The 18,532-nt window shown below is 33.6% G+C and overlaps 1 protein-coding gene and 1 pseudogene across 2 annotated transcripts in view; one reads left to right on the forward strand and one right to left on the reverse strand.

Moving 5' to 3' along the window:
• Ascc3 (activating signal cointegrator 1 complex subunit 3) overlaps positions 1–18,532 on the forward strand; it is a 340,007-nt gene that overhangs the window by 24,783 nt on the left and 296,692 nt on the right. For both annotated transcript variants that reach the window (XM_078019561.1, XM_078019562.1), the window contains exon 4: positions 1,309–1,868. In XM_078019561.1, the coding sequence (XP_077875687.1) occupies positions 1,309–1,868 (560 nt within the window). The remainder of the gene's footprint in view (positions 1–1,308; positions 1,869–18,532) is intronic.
• On the reverse strand, positions 16,692–17,823 carry LOC101962328 (proteinase-activated receptor 2 pseudogene; annotated as a pseudogene).

An 18,532-nucleotide genomic window follows, 5' to 3' on the forward strand; every position in this document is an offset into this window, starting at 1 on the left:
TACAGTGAAGAAATTTAAAAAAAAAAATCTACAACATTGTACTGTCCTTGAAACAGGCAACTGAAATTTGGAATTGTAAATGTGGGCAGGATTTGGAACAATCAGAGGCTCTGGAAGAAGACAAATAAGTATATGAAAGGACTTAAGCATAGCATAAGATCTCTTTTTTTTCCCAACTTTAAAATTTTTAATTTATTTATTTTTTTAAACAGTATTTCCCTATATTGTCCAGGCTTGCTTTGAATTCCTTGGCTCAAGTGGTCCTTGTGCCTCAGCCTCCTGAGAAGCTGGGACTATAGGTGTTACCATGCCTGGTGGGATGATTTTGAATGTTAAAAAATCCTTTTTGATTAGAACAGAAAATATATAATAAGACTGAAAAAAAAAAAAAAGTGATGGGTTCAGTTTCCAAGTATGTAGGAATCTGGATCCAGCTATGTAAGCTGTTTAAGATTTGTGAGTGATAATATCAGAGCCATGCTTTCAGGAAAGTACCAGTGTTAATTATATTACTAACTTTGCCACTATTTAGATAAATCACATTGACTTTAGGACCTCTTGGAAGTTTCAGTTCTTTTTTTTTGCTGTAACAATATTCTTTGAAATTATCTGTCACAAATAACAGGTTCTTTTCTTTCTGAAAATTGGATATAGAAGGTAAGTCTTAAAGAAATTAGGAGCTGTTCCTTTACCTTCTACTGTAATGAGGAATTTCCTTCTGGTCTCTTTTAAATAGCAGCTTTCTTTTATGCTTTATCATATGGCTCTTTAATTATATTCAGACTTGGTTATATTACATGCTTTTGAATGAGAGCTAGCTCACTTTTATGTATCTGTCTGTCTGTCTGTCTGTCTATCTATCTCTCTGTCTGTCTAATCTGTCTTTTGCCATGTACGTTTATGGTACAAATTGGAAAGGCAGTTATATATCATTGGGATTTTGTTCCAGTCTATAATTCAGATTTTTTTTTACACTTATTATGGTTTATTTAAGTAGCTCATCAAATCAGTCTTTAAAGTTTGGTTTTAAATAAATTTAAGCTAGTGTTATAAATTCTTTTAAGAAAGGATTGTTGTTAGGTAGTTTCTGAAGTTACATATAGATTAATTACTGATAATGGTTTATTTACCTAGGATAATTCTTCAGGAATTTGGGCATAGATTTTTCTGCTCCTGAATTGACTGTTTACCTTAGTAAGTTTTGACTGTTGGGATTTAGCTCAAAATGTTTGTAGTTATTTTATTTTGAAAATTGTAAGTTGAATCATGATTCAATTGAGCTAATAATGTTTCTTTGTTTTTGAATAGTTGGAACAGATAATGGGAGAGAAGCAATTGAAAGTGGGGCTGCATTTCTGTTTATGACATTTCACTTGACGGATTCTGTTGGTCACATGGAGACAAAGGCTATCAAACAGATGTTTGGTCCCTTTCCATCATCATCTGCTACTACAGCTTGTAATGCCACTAATCGAATCATTTCTCATTTTAATCAAGATGATCTTACTGCTCTTGTCCAGAAGACAGAAAAGGAATCCAGTGATACAGTATTTTTTGGTAAAAATTTAGCATTTTCATTTGACATGCATGATCTGGACCACTTTGATGAACTGCCAATAAATGGTGAAGCCCAGAAAACTATAAGCCTAGATTACAGAAAGTTTCTGAATGAACATTTTCAGGAGCATTCCACCCCAGAGCTCAAGCCTGTGGAAAAAACAAATGGCTCCTTTTTGTGGTGTGAAGTTGAAAAGTACTTAAATGCAACTTTGAAGGAAATGACTGAAGCACCAAGAATAGAAGATCTTTGCTGTACTTTGTATGACATGCTTGCTTCTGTTAAGAGTGGTGACGAACTTCAGGATGAGGTATGGTTGAAGTTATTGAAGTTTTACGTAAATGTGAACCATCTTAATGAAACAGGCTTTTGAAATTTTGTCTGTGTGTGTGTGTGTGTGTGTGTGTGTGTGTGTGTGTGTGTGTGTGCACGCGCGTGCAGGCGCGTGCAGGCGCGCATATGCTAGAAATTGAACCCAGGGCCTATGGCATTCTAAGCCCAAATTGTACCACTTAACTATATGGCTCCAACCCAGGAGACCTTTAACAACTTAGCTACACTCCCATCTTCTTTTATTTTTTATTTTGAGACAGTGTCTTACATAAGTTGCTGAGGCTGAGTTTGTACTTTCAATCCACCTGCCTCAGCCTCCTGAACCACTGGGATTACAGGTGTCAGCCATTGTGTCTGGCTCAAAATAGCTTTTTAAAACATAGATAGTTAACAAAGAAAGTACTCTTTTTAACATTATGCTATAGGACTCAATTATGTAGCCAGTGATTTTACCTAGCAGGCATGTATATAATTGTCCAGTGTATAGTTAACAAAAGGACTGACAGAATAATGAATAGTGGAAGAGTCACAAGGCGATAGTTGAGCCTCTGTGTGTGCCAGTTATTGGGATAGTCCTGTTTAAATCTGTTGTCCTGTTGTAATTAGTACATTTATTCTGGAAAAAATATAGATTTGAATGATAAATTATATAGCACTCTAGTAATAACTGTATAGCATTTTATATTTCTAAGAGTTCTGTGAATAAAAATAACAAACTTCAAAATATTAGTAATTTTATCCTCATATTAAATGACTTATTGATTTAGAAAAACTTTTTTACTTATTTCTATGTTTGAAACCATACTTGAAAAACAGATTCGATCTAGAAATAATTGTATTGATATTTTAGATCATTTGTTCAATAGAGTATTTTTATAAGTTTTCTCCTGTCATGTGAAGGAAAGCATGATTTTAATCTCTTTTTGTGCTGCAATTTGGTTATATTTGAAGTGGTGAAAGTTTATCTTCAGGGTTTTAGTTTTGCCCTTGATCTGCTATCATTTCATAAATTTAAAATTACGGTTAACCCAATTTTAATACTGGATAGATTGAGTAATGTATTTGATGAAGATTAAGAGAGACGATATTAAAAAAAGAGAGATGACATACTATTATAGGAAGGGCAGAGGCTTTGAAACCAGATATTTCTTCTTTTCCCATTTATTGCTTGTGAGAATAGGTAATTCAATCTCTCAGAAGCTCATTTTCAAGTGAATACCAATATCAAGAAAAAGGATTTGTATAAGCATTGAATATGATACCATATATGAGCTGGAAAGTAGCATGTGGTAAATACTCATTACAATATAGATATAATTATTTTTGTGGTTATTATTGGAATTAAGGTTTTAAATAATTTGAAGTATCAGGAATACAGGGGAAAATAATTTTTAATTAATTTAGGGAATTAGCTAACTAAATTGAGGGAACAGTCCCATGGTAGTGATAAATATTGTGCTGATTAACCTTAGTTTGGAAGTAAGATACCTTACTTCTGATTTCTTAGTTTTATGATCAGTCTTATATACCTTGAATGTTTCAGACTTGGTTTAACTTAGATCTGTTCTACATTATTAAATGAATTTTATTTATTACTGTGGAAATAATAATTATTTTAAAAATTGTGATTTAAAAAATCTTACTGGTATTTGCTTATTATAATTGAATATATAGCAGATAGCCTATTTAATTGTAAACTGAAACTTGTAAACATCAGACTAATGGATATTGTATTTTCTGAGTAAACCATAAAACTATTCTATTTACTTCTGAATATCTAGAATAAAGTTTGAATTTCTTAGTTCATCACCACACCCTTAAAATAACTGAATCTCATTATTGAAGGGAGAATATATTCTGGTTCTCAGGATTTTCTCATAATTGGTTTCATTGCAAGGTCAGATTGAATGGGGGTATCCACCCATTTGTCATGTGTTTATTGAATACTATATTACTAGGTACAGTTCAAGTTAATGGACATAAAAAATGACTAAGACAGCAACCTTGCTTTTATTGAATTAATTATTAAACAGGAAAAGACATATCACATATAACTTTTTATGCCCAAGCTGGCCTCAAACTTGAGATCCTCCTGCTTCAGGCAGAGTTGCTGGGATTACAGGTATATGCCATCACACCTGGCCATTTTCTATGTCTCTTGAATTCTTAAGTATCTTCCTCCTTATTATTCTTTTTTTTTAAAATTTTTTTAGTTGTTGATAGACATTTATTTTATTCATTTATTTTATGTAGTGCTGAGGATCGAACCCAGTGCCTCACACATGCTAGGCAAACATTCTACCACTGATCCATAAACCCAGTCCCTTATATTTTTATATGTAATTAAATTTAGTTGTTTACTGTTTTTTCTTGCTAATTTGTAAGCACCCCAAAGAATGTGTTGGTCCATTCAAATAGAAAAAAATGTATGGAAATTTTTAAGGGACTAATAAATTTTATTAAATTAATGAAAGCTTCACAACAAAAAGAGCACTTTAAAAATATCATACGTATTCTACTATATACAAATGGGGGCATAAAAGAACAAGTCATAGACTCTGTAGAGGGTTTTATATTTGTAGAGGAATTTAAGGTTAAGCTAACTCTTAAAATATGACTAGATACAACTTTTCCAAGTGGACCAGGAAAGTAGGGAGCAAATTTCAAACTAGAGAAAGAACACCATGTGTTCAGACATCTGTAGGATGCAAAGGGGGTGGGAGAAGAGACAAGGGAGAACAAATAGGAAAGAGACAATTAAGGGAAAATCCTTGTATATCTTTTTAAAGTATATTATAAGGTATTCTGAAGCCTAGTTGGTCTGGCTCATTGCTTTTTCAACCAGAATTTGATGGATAGTTGAACACATAAGTAAATACTTTACAATTTGCCAGTGGCTTGAGTTATAGAGTTTTAAAAGGTTCATCCCCTCAGTATTTTGGTTTTCTTATCTATGAATGAAAATGAACAGGGGCTGGGGTTATGACTCAGTGGTGGATCACTTTCCTAGCATGTGTGGGTCACTGAGTTTCATCCTCAGCACCACATAAAAAATAAATAAAATCAAGGTATTGTGTCCACCTATAGCTAAAAATATCTTCAAAAAAGAAAATTAGCAATCGTTATGATATCTCTTTGTTCCACAGTATAAGTTTTTTGTTTTTATGCTTCAATTAATTTTATGCTTTAAATAATTTTTCTGTGCACTTATATTACCCTCTTTCAAGGGTAATTAAAAGGTAACCAGTTCCTATGATAGCACAGGAATTTTCATTTGTTTTTAAGCTTTTATTTGACTGTTTAAGAATGTTTAAGTAATCATGTTGTTTGCTGTTGCTCCAGAAATTTATAAGAGCCATGGGAACATATTTTTGCATACAAATTAAAAGAAGCATACAAAAAGCTACTTCTATGCTGAAAGCATGTTTGTTCCTTAACGTGATTTTGCGACCCTTGAACAACATGAGTTTGAACTACCCAGGTCCTCTTACATGCAGATTTTTTCAAGATTTGCAATAATTTGAGACAACTTGTAGATGAACAGTGTAGCCCAGAAGAGAAATCAAGAAACCTAAGAAGACGACATGTCATGAATGTATCAAATGTATATAGATAATAGTTTCTGTTATAATTTACCACTATGCATATACCCAACTTGATAACAAGTTAAAATTTATTAGAACTTATGCAAACACATACCACACATGGCATCACTTGCAGATGAGAGAAATATAAGCCATTATAAAGTTGTAGTATTAATTGTATATGTATAAAATTAACCGTAGTAATGCATACATTGCTACTACAATAATTTGGTAGCCCTCTACTGTTTCTGATTTGGTGAGCTCAAATGTTGTATCCACTTAAAATACTAATTATCTTCTTGTAAGCAGTTCACCTCTTCAATAAATTTCATATGGCAGTAAGAAGGATCTCTTGAAGTTCTTGCATATTTTCCACTATATATTTTATTTATACATACACACACACACACACACATAATGCAAAGTATGTGTTAACCCACTGTGTATGTTATCAACAGCAGATTATCAGTTTTAGAGGAAACAAAAGTTACAAGTGGAGTTCTCTTGGGAGAGGAGAACAGACAGTGGATTTCACTAAACTCTCAGCAGTCAGAGCAGTGAGGCCAACTAGTGTCTTGCTGCCCCTCTGCCCCTCCCTCGGTGCTATGGACACTGTGCCTGGCACCACAGACAGTTGTACAGGACACAGTTACTCAGGGAAGGTTTGAGGAACCTTAAAAAGTTTATTTTGAGGAATAGACTTGTTTTAACCAACAGGAATGATATATTTGTATACTATACTGTCATAAAAGAGTAACTTCAGGAAGTACCTTTACAGTGCAGGAGATGGAGAGACTGTGTAATTTGATGCTGTTGAAGGAAAAAATGATGTCGAGGTGGAAGATGTTATAGGCCCTGGTAAAGTTTTAGTTCAAGGGTATAAATACATAGCAGTCTTGAGCCATTGTAGATGCTATCTACATTGTAGGAATCTTCCACGCAATTACCAGCAGAATTACCAGAATAGTGAGCATGTGAGGAAAGAAAAGAGGGATCCCAGAGTGCTTGGGAACGCCAAGCCCAACAAAGCTTGTCCTACTGAAGATGAAGGTTGTCACTTTACTCCTATGGAGACTCCATGAGGCATGAACTACAATATTCCAACTTTACTGTGCATGGAGAGGTGAGGGAGGCTGCTGACAACCAGGCTGCAGGAGAACAAGATAGTCCAGTTGTAGAGAATATGTATTAGGCATATAGACCATGATTCTTCAGGTACCCTCCTTGCCTAAGACAGTCTAGAGAAGACAGCAACAAAAAGGATAAGAAATATCAAGGAGATGAGACTAAAGGTCAGTAGCCCTCTTGACACTGGTACCACAGCAACTTCAGTCACCAATATATAGATGTCCTGAAACTCGAAGCCACAAGATGGCAGAGTTAAAAGCAGCAAATTCACTGGTTGAGAGTTCATCCACTCTTCCAAGGCTTGGTAAGAGAGATGAGTGAATGTCATTTTTATCATCACTATCATCATCCACACATTCAGCTAGAGGAATGAATATGAAATTCCAGCAATAAGAAATGAACAAAATATTGGAATAGAAGACCTTAAGTGTTTGCTGTTTGTCTCTTAACCAGATAACTAGGACTCTCTGCATTATCTGTGTAAACTGGAGTTTTTATTTTATTTTATCTTTTTACTTAAAGATGTCACTTTGGTAATGACGTGTGTGTGTGTGTGTGTGTGTGTGTGTGTGTGTGTGTGTGTGTTAAGCCTGGTTTTTCTCTGTATACCTTAAAATTTCAAAAATCATGCATATCTGGTCAGTTGATATTTTTAAGAATTTTATTTTCATTTGTAAAATGACAATTTGACTTTCAAAATTGAAGAAACTGAAAGCAATTATTAATAAAGTTCTCAAGTAATTTTAAAAAAGATTATATGCAGATTTTCAACTCTGTGATTGAAGGGTACAACTAAGCCCATGTAAGTGTCATTTGTATTCCTGTGTTCTTCTAGGTATTGAACAATAAAACAAGCCACTTAGCTTTTTCTAATATTGTGCTCTTTTTGTCCCCTACCTTGAGCCTCTAAGTAACTCTCTCCTCAGGAATTTTTTCTTTTGAACTCTGATACCAAGTAATTTCTTTAAGACTATAGTCTTTATTATTGAGCCTTAGCATTTGATTGAATAGGAAATCTCCAAGTTCTTCAAGTTTTTGAAATTAATTACTTTAAAAATATTTATTAAAGTTAATGTATTTTAATCTTCAGAGGTAAGACTTGAACATTCTATGTTTTCTTAATTAAGACCTGTCCATTATTGATATAGATGTCTTCCTGTTGCTGCTTGTTGTTTCATTACCAGAATTGTAGCGGTAGGGTTAGTCTATTGTGATTGTATAGTTCATGGGCTTTCAACAGAAATTTTCCCCCTAGGAAGTGAGTAGGTCTGGACCAGGCTTTCCTCCTTGACACAACCAGTCTTGCAAAGTATAGGAGTCATATCCTCTGTAAAGATGAAAAGTATTGAGGCTCAGTTGTTTATGAAAGTCACAAAGCAGGACAATGTTAGACATTCTGGAACTTTTCCCCCAGCATAGACCTCCTTTCTATCTAGTAGATCATGGGATTTTTTTTTGAAGAGAAGAGTAGGTACTGAAGATTATTTGAGGGAATTTCTTTTTTCTAAAGCCAGGACAAGTTCTGTCTCTGCCTCTCTGTTGTTATGGTGGGCAAATCACCACAGCCTTGGGAACTAAATATTATAAAGTATTTACCTCACAATGTTGTTGCAAGGATTTGTGAGACAATATATATCAAACAACCAGGATAATGTTTCATCAACTTAGGCTTTCTAAGGTTAGCACCAGTGTTTGCACATATCAGTTTTGACTGTACTCCTTACAGATTAGAAAATACATTTTTATCTATGCCTTATATGTGGCTATTTTAAGTAATTATTCAAATGATGGTTGAGGACTGGGTCTTGGGAAATATGAAAAGAGAGGTCTGAAAGACTGGCATATTATAGATGTATTAGAGCATACATATTTCTTAGTATTATTTCAGTATTTGCTATTTGCAGAGCTATTGATGCCAATGTAAATACTGATGGAGTTATTTTATAATCAGTCCTTAGAAATAGTGACTTTTGAGTTTTTTTGATGTGATCATAAGGTTTGCTTTTGTACAGATGGGGCTCCTTCTTTATAGCATTTGTAATTTGACATTTGCTATTAGCATTATCTCTTGCCTCTAAGCAGATGGTGTTACTTGACCCAGACAAGTTCATGTCTGAAACTAGACCTATTCCAGAAATGTGCTTGATCCCAAGAAGTAGGAGATATTTGGTTAGATTGTCTTCTGAGGTAACTCTTTTATTCATGCTTATTTGTATCATAAAGATTCTAGCACCCTAGAAATTTTGGTATAGAATACTTACCATGTTTAATGTTGTGGTTCCCAAATGTTTTGCTTTCAAAAAATTTTTATACTCTTAAAAATACTTTTAAGGGCTTTAAAAAATGTTATTTAGCCCTATTGAAACGGTATCAGAAATTAAAACATAAAAATTTTTAATATAAGGGGCAGGAGTTGTAGCTCGGTGGTAGAGCGCTTGCCAGGCACATGTGAGCCACTGGATTTGATTCTTAGCACCACTGTAAATAAATAAAAATAAAAGTATTAAAAAATATATACAGTAAGGTTTAAAAAAATTAATAAATTATTGAATCAGTATTTGTTTATAAATCATTTAAAATAATACTAAATCATTTACATTAAGGAATATTTTATATGAATAACAATTTCTAAAATATATAGTATGAAGAATGGAATGAATTGTATTATGTTTTTGCAAATCAATTCAGTGTTTGGACTTATGCATTCAATCTGCTAATATCATATGTTACTTTATTTGATTTTGGAAAAATTTCACTTACTTTGTACTCCAGAGAAGTCAAGAATGAAAAACAGAAATAATATTTTATTATTAGTATGAAATATTTTGACTTTATGGACCTTTTGAAAGGTTTGTAGAGATTTCAGACCACAGTTTGAGAATCACTAATTTATTTATTTATTTATTTATTTTAAAGGGGGGGGGAGAGAGAGAGAGAGAGAGAGAGAGAGAGAGAGAGAGAGAGAGAGAGAGAGTGAGTTTTTAATATTTATTTTTCAGTTCTCGGCGGATACAACATCTTTGTTTGTATGTGGTGCTGAGGATTGAACCCAGGTCGCACACATACCAGGCGAGCGCGCTACCGCTTGAGCCACATCCCCAGCCCCAAGAGAATCACTAATTTAATGCATATTATAGTTAGGCAAATAGGATGCAGTGATTTATTTATTTATTTTTACCTGTGATAGGTATTTGAAATATTACTGTGCTGAAACATGGCAATATTATTATTTTTAATGCATAATAGTGAGATTCATCATGTCATATTTGGACATGCACATAATTTGATCATTCTCATTCCCCAGTATCTTCCCTTTCCCTCACAACATTGTTATTACTTTTATTAATCTGATTATATAGTTAGTATCATTGCTTTATGAAAAGTTTCTCCCTTCTGTAGGTGCCATACTTTCTCTTTGGTAGAATTAGCACTACTGAGCAGTAAGGAAGACAACAGTATCAACCAGATTGGATTAAAACTGTGTCTCTTCAGCTAGGAGAGCCTAATATATATTGCTTTTTCTACAGTCTTTCCATCAGATAATCAAAAGAAAATCTACTTTTTATCCCCAGTCAAAAATTATACTTTTAAAGAATGTTTAGAATCATAGAATTTCTTAACCCAGTATAGTAGTTGTGTCTAGCATTCTATCCAAATGAGAATCACTATGCATTGAGGCATATCTATTGTTTCCTTTTTTCAGAAGGTACCATATCCCTTTCTAGAGTAGTTCTCTTGTAAATGATTTGTTTTGCTGAACTGGTACTACTTCTGTTACTTTGGTCATTAATCCTGTATAAATGCAGTGGGACAACAAAGTCATACATACCTGGTCTTACATGACTGCATTCTTGACGTACTATAGCACTTAAGTTTTTCATTCTTTAGTCTTTTTTAAGTACAAAACTCCTTCAGTTTTTCTTCATATTGATATTAATCCATTATCAGTAGAATTTAGAAATGGTTGTTCAGTATTCCAGTAGTACTGATGTGTAGAATGCTGTCATTTCATCTTTTATACTTCATCATTTATACTTTCATTTACTCTGTCAGTCTTAGAATGACTATCCTAATAGTCTCATAAGAAACTAATTAAGATTGTTTTGTAATGACTTGCAAATCCTGTAGTCTGTTGTTAAATTGACATGCCTCAATGTTAAAACATTTAAGTAGTTTTCACAATCCATTGATTTATTTTGTTTTAAGTTGGAGACTTTGGCCATATCATTGTTTTTAGAAGCAACAATGATTGTGATATTAAATCCATATATAGTTCTGAACCTTTCAGTGTCTGAAAGCCTGAGTTTGTTCAAAGAGGCCAGGATATTCCTTACTACTTTCTTCCTTACCTTAGATAGTGCTTATGACTTTTGTTTTGCTTTTAAAGCCACTATTTTTTGTAGAGAAGATGAAAGTTTGTTGAGAATTGATTGTTTCTCCCATCTTCTCCAAGGAAGAACATTTTTTTTGTTTTCATTTCCTTGTTTGGGCATTGCTAAAAGGACTTTGTTATTTCTCATTTTTGTGTACCCAGGTGTTTTTTTTTTTTCTAAAGATATTTAACCTTGTAGACATAGTGTGATATATTATTAAAATGTGCATAGAAAATGTTTGTTTTTATGTAATTTTGTTGCTGTTTTTTCTCTAATGTCCCTCTGTTTTTTTTTCCCCCAGTTTTATGGTGAATTTTTTAACTATTGTTTATTAGATACCAGTTTTTTTCTTTTAATTTTTTCTGTATTGTGATGGAAATTCTAGTGCGATTGCCGTTAATGCCACTTATCTTTATATACAACTTCATTTCTTAATTTAAAAAGATATATCATTTTTATAGAGATTAAGAACACTTGTAAACTATGAGATCTAAGGAATCTATAATGTCACCATTATGCATTTATAAGCCACTATAAATATTTTGGAGTATGAATTTTTAAATATAAACACTTTAAGAATTGGGTCATATAGTATATGTAATTTTGAACCTACTTTTTATTTTTATTTTTATTTTTTTGCATTTCAAAATATACCTTGTTTTTATAGTAACCAGTTATAAGTTACATATGTGTTTAATATACATCTATGCATATACATATATGAAAGTTTTAATTTAATTTTTAATGAAAAATTTTCAAGAAAATTTGAAAAATGTATTATTGAACACAAACAGTAAATAAAAATTAATAAACCAGTCAGAAAAAATGTGATGACAAGTTTGGTAGATAAGGAAATACTTTCTTATTGTACAAATTTATCTTTTTTTTTTTTTTTTAAAGAGAAAGTGAGAGAGAGAGTGAGAGAGTGAGAGAGAATTTTTTAATATTTATTTTTTAGTTTTCGGCAGGCACAACATCTTTGTTTGTATGTGGTGCTGAGGATCGAACCCGAGCCGCACGTATACCAGGCGAGAGCGCTACGGCTTGAGCCACATCCCTAGCCCAACAAATTTATCTTATTCTTTGTCCATAATGTAAATTACTTGTTTTTTGTTAAACTTGCAATTTTTATTAGTTGCACATGACAATACATTTGAGTCAAATGGGGTATAATTTCTCATTTTTCTGAGTGTACAGGTTGCAGAATCACATTTTGAACCTATTTTTTTATTAGTTAAAATTTTCTCATATGCATGTTTTTATGAAAATATTCAATTATATAATTTTGATGGTTGCAGAATATTAGATTTATCATTATATCTAAAGTCCCCCATCTTTTTCTTTTTAAAATACTTTTAAACTGTAGTTGGACACAATATCTTTATTTTATTTATTTATTTTTATCTGGTGCTGAGAATCGAACCCAGTGCCTTGCACGTGCCAGACGAGCACTCTGCCACTGAGCCACAACCCTAGCCCCCACCCCAGTCTATCTTTTTCTCCTTCTTCTTTCTCCCTCCCATCCATCCATTCCTTCCTTCCTTCCTTCCTTCCTTCCTTCCTTCCTTCCTTCCTTCCTTCCTTCCTTCTTTCCTTCCTTCCTTCCTTCCTTCCTTCCTTCCTTCCTTCCTTCCTTCCTTCCTTCCTTCCTTCCTTCTGTTTTACTATTATAAATAATAGTCTTTGTACCAGAGACTCTTATGCTAAGCAATTATTCTTTCTTGAATATGTTCCTATCAGTGAAAATTTTATCTCTAAATTGTGGTTGTCTCTTAATACCCAGGAGCCTCCATGGATACCAAAATCCAAGTATGCTCAAATCTCTTATTTAAAATTACATAATATTTGCATATAATAGTATGTATACATCCTCCTGTATACTTTAAATAATCTTTAATTTACTTATGTTATTTTATCCAATATAAATAACTTATAAATAGTTTTTATACTGTATAGGGAATAATGACAAGAATAAGAAGTCTGAACATTTTCAAGAAAGATGCATTTTTTCCTAAAAAAAAATTTTTTTTAAGATCTCAGTAGTTATTTATTTATTTTGGAGTACCAAGTATTGAACTCCAGGACACTCAACTACTTTTTGATATGTAGTTTGTGGAATTCATAGATGCATACTCTCTTAATACAGAGGGCCAGTTGCCTTGAATCTGCTACTTTCCATTTCTACCTGTAAGGAGTGTCCTTGTACTGAGCCACATTCCCAGCCCTTTTTATTTTGTACTTTAAGCAGGATTTCGCTAAATTGCTTAGGGCCTTGCTAAATTGCTGAGGCTGACTTTCAACTTGTGATCCTCCTGCTTCAGCCTCCCAAGCCACTGGAATTACTGACGTGTGCCACCGCGCTCTGGTATCATTCTTGACAATCCTATTATACTTAAAAAATAAAACAAAACTCTTGCCTATTGAATAGAGGGAAAATAGTATCTTTTTTTTTTTTTTTTTTTAAAGATACAGTACTGGTGATTGAACCCTGGACTTCATACATGCTAGACAAATGGTCTAATACTGAGCTATACTCCCAACCCATTTTATTTTTATTTTGAGAAAGGTTCTTATTACATTGCCTAATCTGGCTTCAAACTTGCAGTCTTCCTGCCTCAGCCTCCAAAGTAGCTGGGATTATAGGTTTGTACCACCACACCTCGTGTATCTTACTCTCTTAATTACATTTAAAACTTACTATTGAGGTTAAAGATTTTTTTTCATGTTATTTGTAAACTTCTTACTGTTTTTCTTGTGAGAGTTGCCCATTTTTCATTAGATGGAGTTACTTTTTCACATATAAGAAGCATATTAAGATTTGAAAGTTTTTGTAAGTAGGCAGTCTGTTCATCTTTTCATGTAAAAATATTCCTTTAGTATTATGCTAAGAAAGGCAATCCCAAATACATGATTGAAACTTCCATCATTTTGGACTTTTTAAAAATCTTTAGTCTCATTGGTTTTGGTTGGAATATTACTTGGATCAGATGTATCTGTTCTTTTTTCTTAATTTATTGATATATATCTATCCTCAAGTGACATGGTCATTTTCTTCCAAGGTTCTTAATACTTCCATATTGTCCCCTATTTTAGATTGTTTATTCCTATTTATAGGAAAGCATTTTAGGGATGAGATTTCCATGAAGAAAACTCAAGAATCATTTCTTCTATTTTTACCTGAATGTAACATTAAGAAACGGGTAAGATAGTGAAGTATTTTACCTGCTATAACAGATTTCTTAAGATTTATCATCTGTATTAGGAAAGTGCTGACTACATAAGGTTAAATATTTATATCCAGGAATACTGTTAGTCCAGATAGGAAGATCTGTTTTAACAGATGTATCTATAAAAAATAAATTCAGTGGCAGCTATAAATTCAGATGGTTAAAGATATAGACACTGAGGTTAGACATGTGTATGACCCTTAGCTCTTCTATTTAAAAACTGTTTGACTTTGGCCTTCTTTGAGTCTTAGTTTTATTACTTATTATGTGCAGACCGTATAGGTAGCTTTCCATCCAGGTTGGCTATGAAAATATGATGTAATGCTCTTGAAGCTCTTATAATAGTGCTTAGCATATGGTGAGTGCTCCCTATATATTGACTATTGTAAATAATACTGTATAACTAGCCAACAATATAATTTTATTAACTAAAATATAGCCTTCTGCATGGGTGATGATAATTCTTTTCATTTTTGTGCTCTTCAGATTACTGGCACACTTTAAAAGAACCTATAATCTTACTGAAGTTATGTAGAGGAGAGTTACTAGTTGGTGAAGGATGTAGAAATCATGTATTATGTTTGGCTATCCTCTTCAAGGGAAAGCTATGGGGGGATGGGGGATAAGCATATTATTTGAAGAGCTATAAGTGAAACAAGAGTGGTCCAAGGGTTATAACTAGTATATCTTGATAAAAAGGTGTTTGAGGATACATCTCAGCTCAGGCAGACCTTTTCATTTTTCAGAGTCCTTTAAAATAATAAGCTCTATTGGTGAGTAATGTGATTTGTTATTGCAGATATTAGAAGCATTTGCTGAATCATCGTTTTGTTGAAATTTGTAGAAGATTGGATTTTGATGACTTTTAAGATTCCTGTTCATCTCACAAGTTTTTGAGGTTATATGTTGTTAGGGATATGGGTAAAAAATATTATTCATTATTAAGCTCATAGTTAGGACTTAGAAATGCTTGCCATTACCATTTTGCAGCAATAAAAGATTCCAAACTAAAGTGCTCTTAATTGGAATGGTTGCTCAAGAAACATCCATTTATTTTCTTTCTAAATCATAGAAAAAGTGTCATGTGTTATTTATAAGCCAATCATAACTTTAAAAGTCAGAAATATAACAGGTATATAAAGTCATTTTGGAATTAGGTATTTCTTAAATATGCTGCAAATCCTTGTGTATTCCTGCTGCTTTCCAAACAGGTGTGGTTCAAGCCTTGTGAACACTGTGCAATTTTATATTTGGTAAGAAGTGAACAAAACTGACAATAAATATGCCAACGATTTTTTAAAAATACTAAGTGGTAAATATTATTTTTAGTTACAAAATGGTCTTACTCAAACTGATGTTAGTAAAAAGTGATACAAAATTTGTTTTATTAGAGAGCCTCATTGTATTTTTCTTGACTAGTGATACACACAAAAACACAAAGGATAAATAAAGAAATAACTGAAAAGCCCAATAAGTCAACCAGGAAATTTCATTATAAGCTGAATACAAAGAGGCACAACTCTATTTATTTATTTAGTTATTTATTTTGGTACTAGGGATTGAACCTAGGAGTACTTAACCACTGAGCCACATCCCCAATCTCCTATATATATATATAGAGAGAGAGAGAGAGAGAGAGCCACATCCCCAGTCCTATATATATATATATTTGAGATAGGGTCTTGCTAAGTTGCTTAGAGCCTCCGTAAGTTGCTGAGGCTGACTTTGAACTTATGATTCTCTTGCTTCAGCCTCCTGAACCACTGGGATTATAGACATGCACCACCACACCCAGTGCAAAACTTTCTTATTAGGTTTTCTTTGTACAGACTATTGAGGCACCTCGTCAAGTGGCAGCAAACCTCAGACCAGTGGTTCTCAAACTCATGTGTAAACATCACACAGGTTTATAAAATGTCCCTATTCCCATAGTCTTGTGTTGTTATTACCAAAGCTAAGGAACCTGTACTTTTAACAAGATCCCCAATGAGTTTGAGGAAGTGTACAAGAGTGCCTCTTACTGAACACTTGAATTGTGTTGCCTAACCCAATCTCAATGCTATTGGTTGGAAATCTGACTCTGAGCAGCTTGTTTACCAGTCAGATTTCTCATTTGTAAAATCAGTCAATTAGTCTGCTCTCTAGAGGCCCTCAAGCCCTAACAAGGCTAAGATGGATCCTGTCTTAGTGTCAAACAGAAACCTAGTCCTCATGTCAGGTGTAGTTCTTGCAGGTAACAGGGTTTCTGTCTTTATCTTGCTATATCTTCCTCTGTCAGTTCAGTTTTTGAGACATCTAAGTAGGAGAATTCTGACACACATCTATGAAATGTGGGAGACTTATGCAAACAAGGAAGCCTCCAGCAATCCTGGGGTAAGCTGCATATACATGTGCTAAAGCCTGCTTGGTTAAGAAGTAACAGCCACCTCCCCACAATGGTAAGCAGGCTTTACATGGTTCTGTAAAACTATCTGTGGAGCTGGTAAACTTAATAGGTTTTAACACTGGTTGAACTTGAAGAGTAAGAATTGGATTTCCTGGAGAATTTGAGGTGAGGGATATTTGCATTTGCATCACAGTCCTGAGTCTTCAACAAAGGAGAGCACTCTTTGCATGCTCCCTGAAATTGAGAAACAGAGTAATAAACAAAAGGGTCAGTGCTGCTTTTGAGGGTGGACAGACAGGGGGCTACAATGTACAAGACAAAGACATGGGTCTGGCCTCTGCTTTTAGTCAGGAAATAATGCCACAAGTAGAAGTTACTAGGAGTGAAGCAGATCAAGTATATGGCCAGATAGGGACAATGAATGTGATGGCCCTCTCCCTTTTCTGAGTGTTCACCCATGGCAAAAATTGGAACATTCTGAGCATGAACACGTAGGCAGAGGCTGTGAGGGAAGTTGGGAACAAAAAGACTCCAATGTCCACAGAGGGGAAGTAATTAACTTGTCTCCCACCAACATCTCCTCAGGCAAGACATGACATGTTGTAATGTTAAGGGCTGGAAGGTAGATGGTTTGCTTCCTGATATATAAGGAGACAGTGACCAGAAAAATTAGCAGCCATATTCCCAGGGAGACACCAACAGCAATCTTTTTTTTTTATATATTTTAATATTTATTTTTTAGTTTTCGGCAGACACACGAGAATGGAATAGTATATATTCCCATAGAAAAAGGCCAATGATCACCTTGCAAAGAGATTCCCCATAAATTCAGTTGTTTCCCTGTTTGTGGTAGGCAGTCTTAAAGAGAACCAATTAACAGAAAGTTTGCCAAGGTCATATTTGCCATGTATATAAATTATAGCAGGGTGTTTCTTCCTTGTTTGGAAAAGAAAGAACAGCAGGGTCATGCCATTCCTTGGCAAATCAACCACAAATACAATCGTTGAGACAATTGGAAGAAATTTGGTAGTAAGCTTCCTGGTGAAGGTGCACATAGAAAAAACTCATCCACAAAAATATCTGGTTCCAAACCTAGTTTCACTGTAACTCCTTTTCTGGTGATTGGAGGTGGGGAGTCGTCATGCTTACCAATAAGGCTTCTTCCTTTAGAGGTTCCATTGTATCCTCCATTGGTCTGACTGCAGGATTGCACCCATCCATATTCTTTTGACATAATTCATTCATTCATTCTCTACTGTGTGCTAAGAACTCCTAATTATTGGACATAATCTAGTGAAGTTTCATTAGTTTATACCTATCATCTTGCTTCCTTCCAAGTCTTAGAACTTTTGTGTGTATATGTATATGTTTGTTTATTTAAAAGAATTAGGTCATAACATTTCATTTAATACAATAAATGTTAAGACTAATTTAGATGAACACACATATTGAGAGTTACCTGGAATGTATTGCCAGTTTGTTTACACAAATATGATTATTAGATTTAGAAATTTGCTGAAGGCATTCACTTAAACGCTTAAGACGTAATGCATGAATTTTGTTCAGTTTTATATATTCACACAAGTGGTCATAAAGTGTTTTCTTCAGAGGTAATTAGAACTAGCACAACTTCTTTCTAAGAATTAAACTGTCAATTTGCCATATATATAAAGTAAGTTTCTTTTTAATATTCATTTTGTAGTTAAAGGTGGACCCAATATCTTTATTTTGTTTTTATGTGAGGCTGAGAATCGAACCCAGTGCCTTACGCATGGTAGGTGAGCACTGTACCTCTGAGCCACAACCCTAGCCCTAAGTTTTTAAATATACATTGATTCCTAGTTTTAACTTTGTTTACTAAACATTAATAGTAGTATATGGGAAATAAATGGTGTTCACATTCCAAGTGTCTTAATTTTAAGTGTTATATGACCTTTGTTTTA

Source organism: Ictidomys tridecemlineatus, chromosome 8, assembly GCF_052094955.1.
Source record: "Ictidomys tridecemlineatus isolate mIctTri1 chromosome 8, mIctTri1.hap1, whole genome shotgun sequence".
NCBI lineage: Eukaryota > Metazoa > Chordata > Mammalia > Rodentia > Sciuridae > Ictidomys > Ictidomys tridecemlineatus.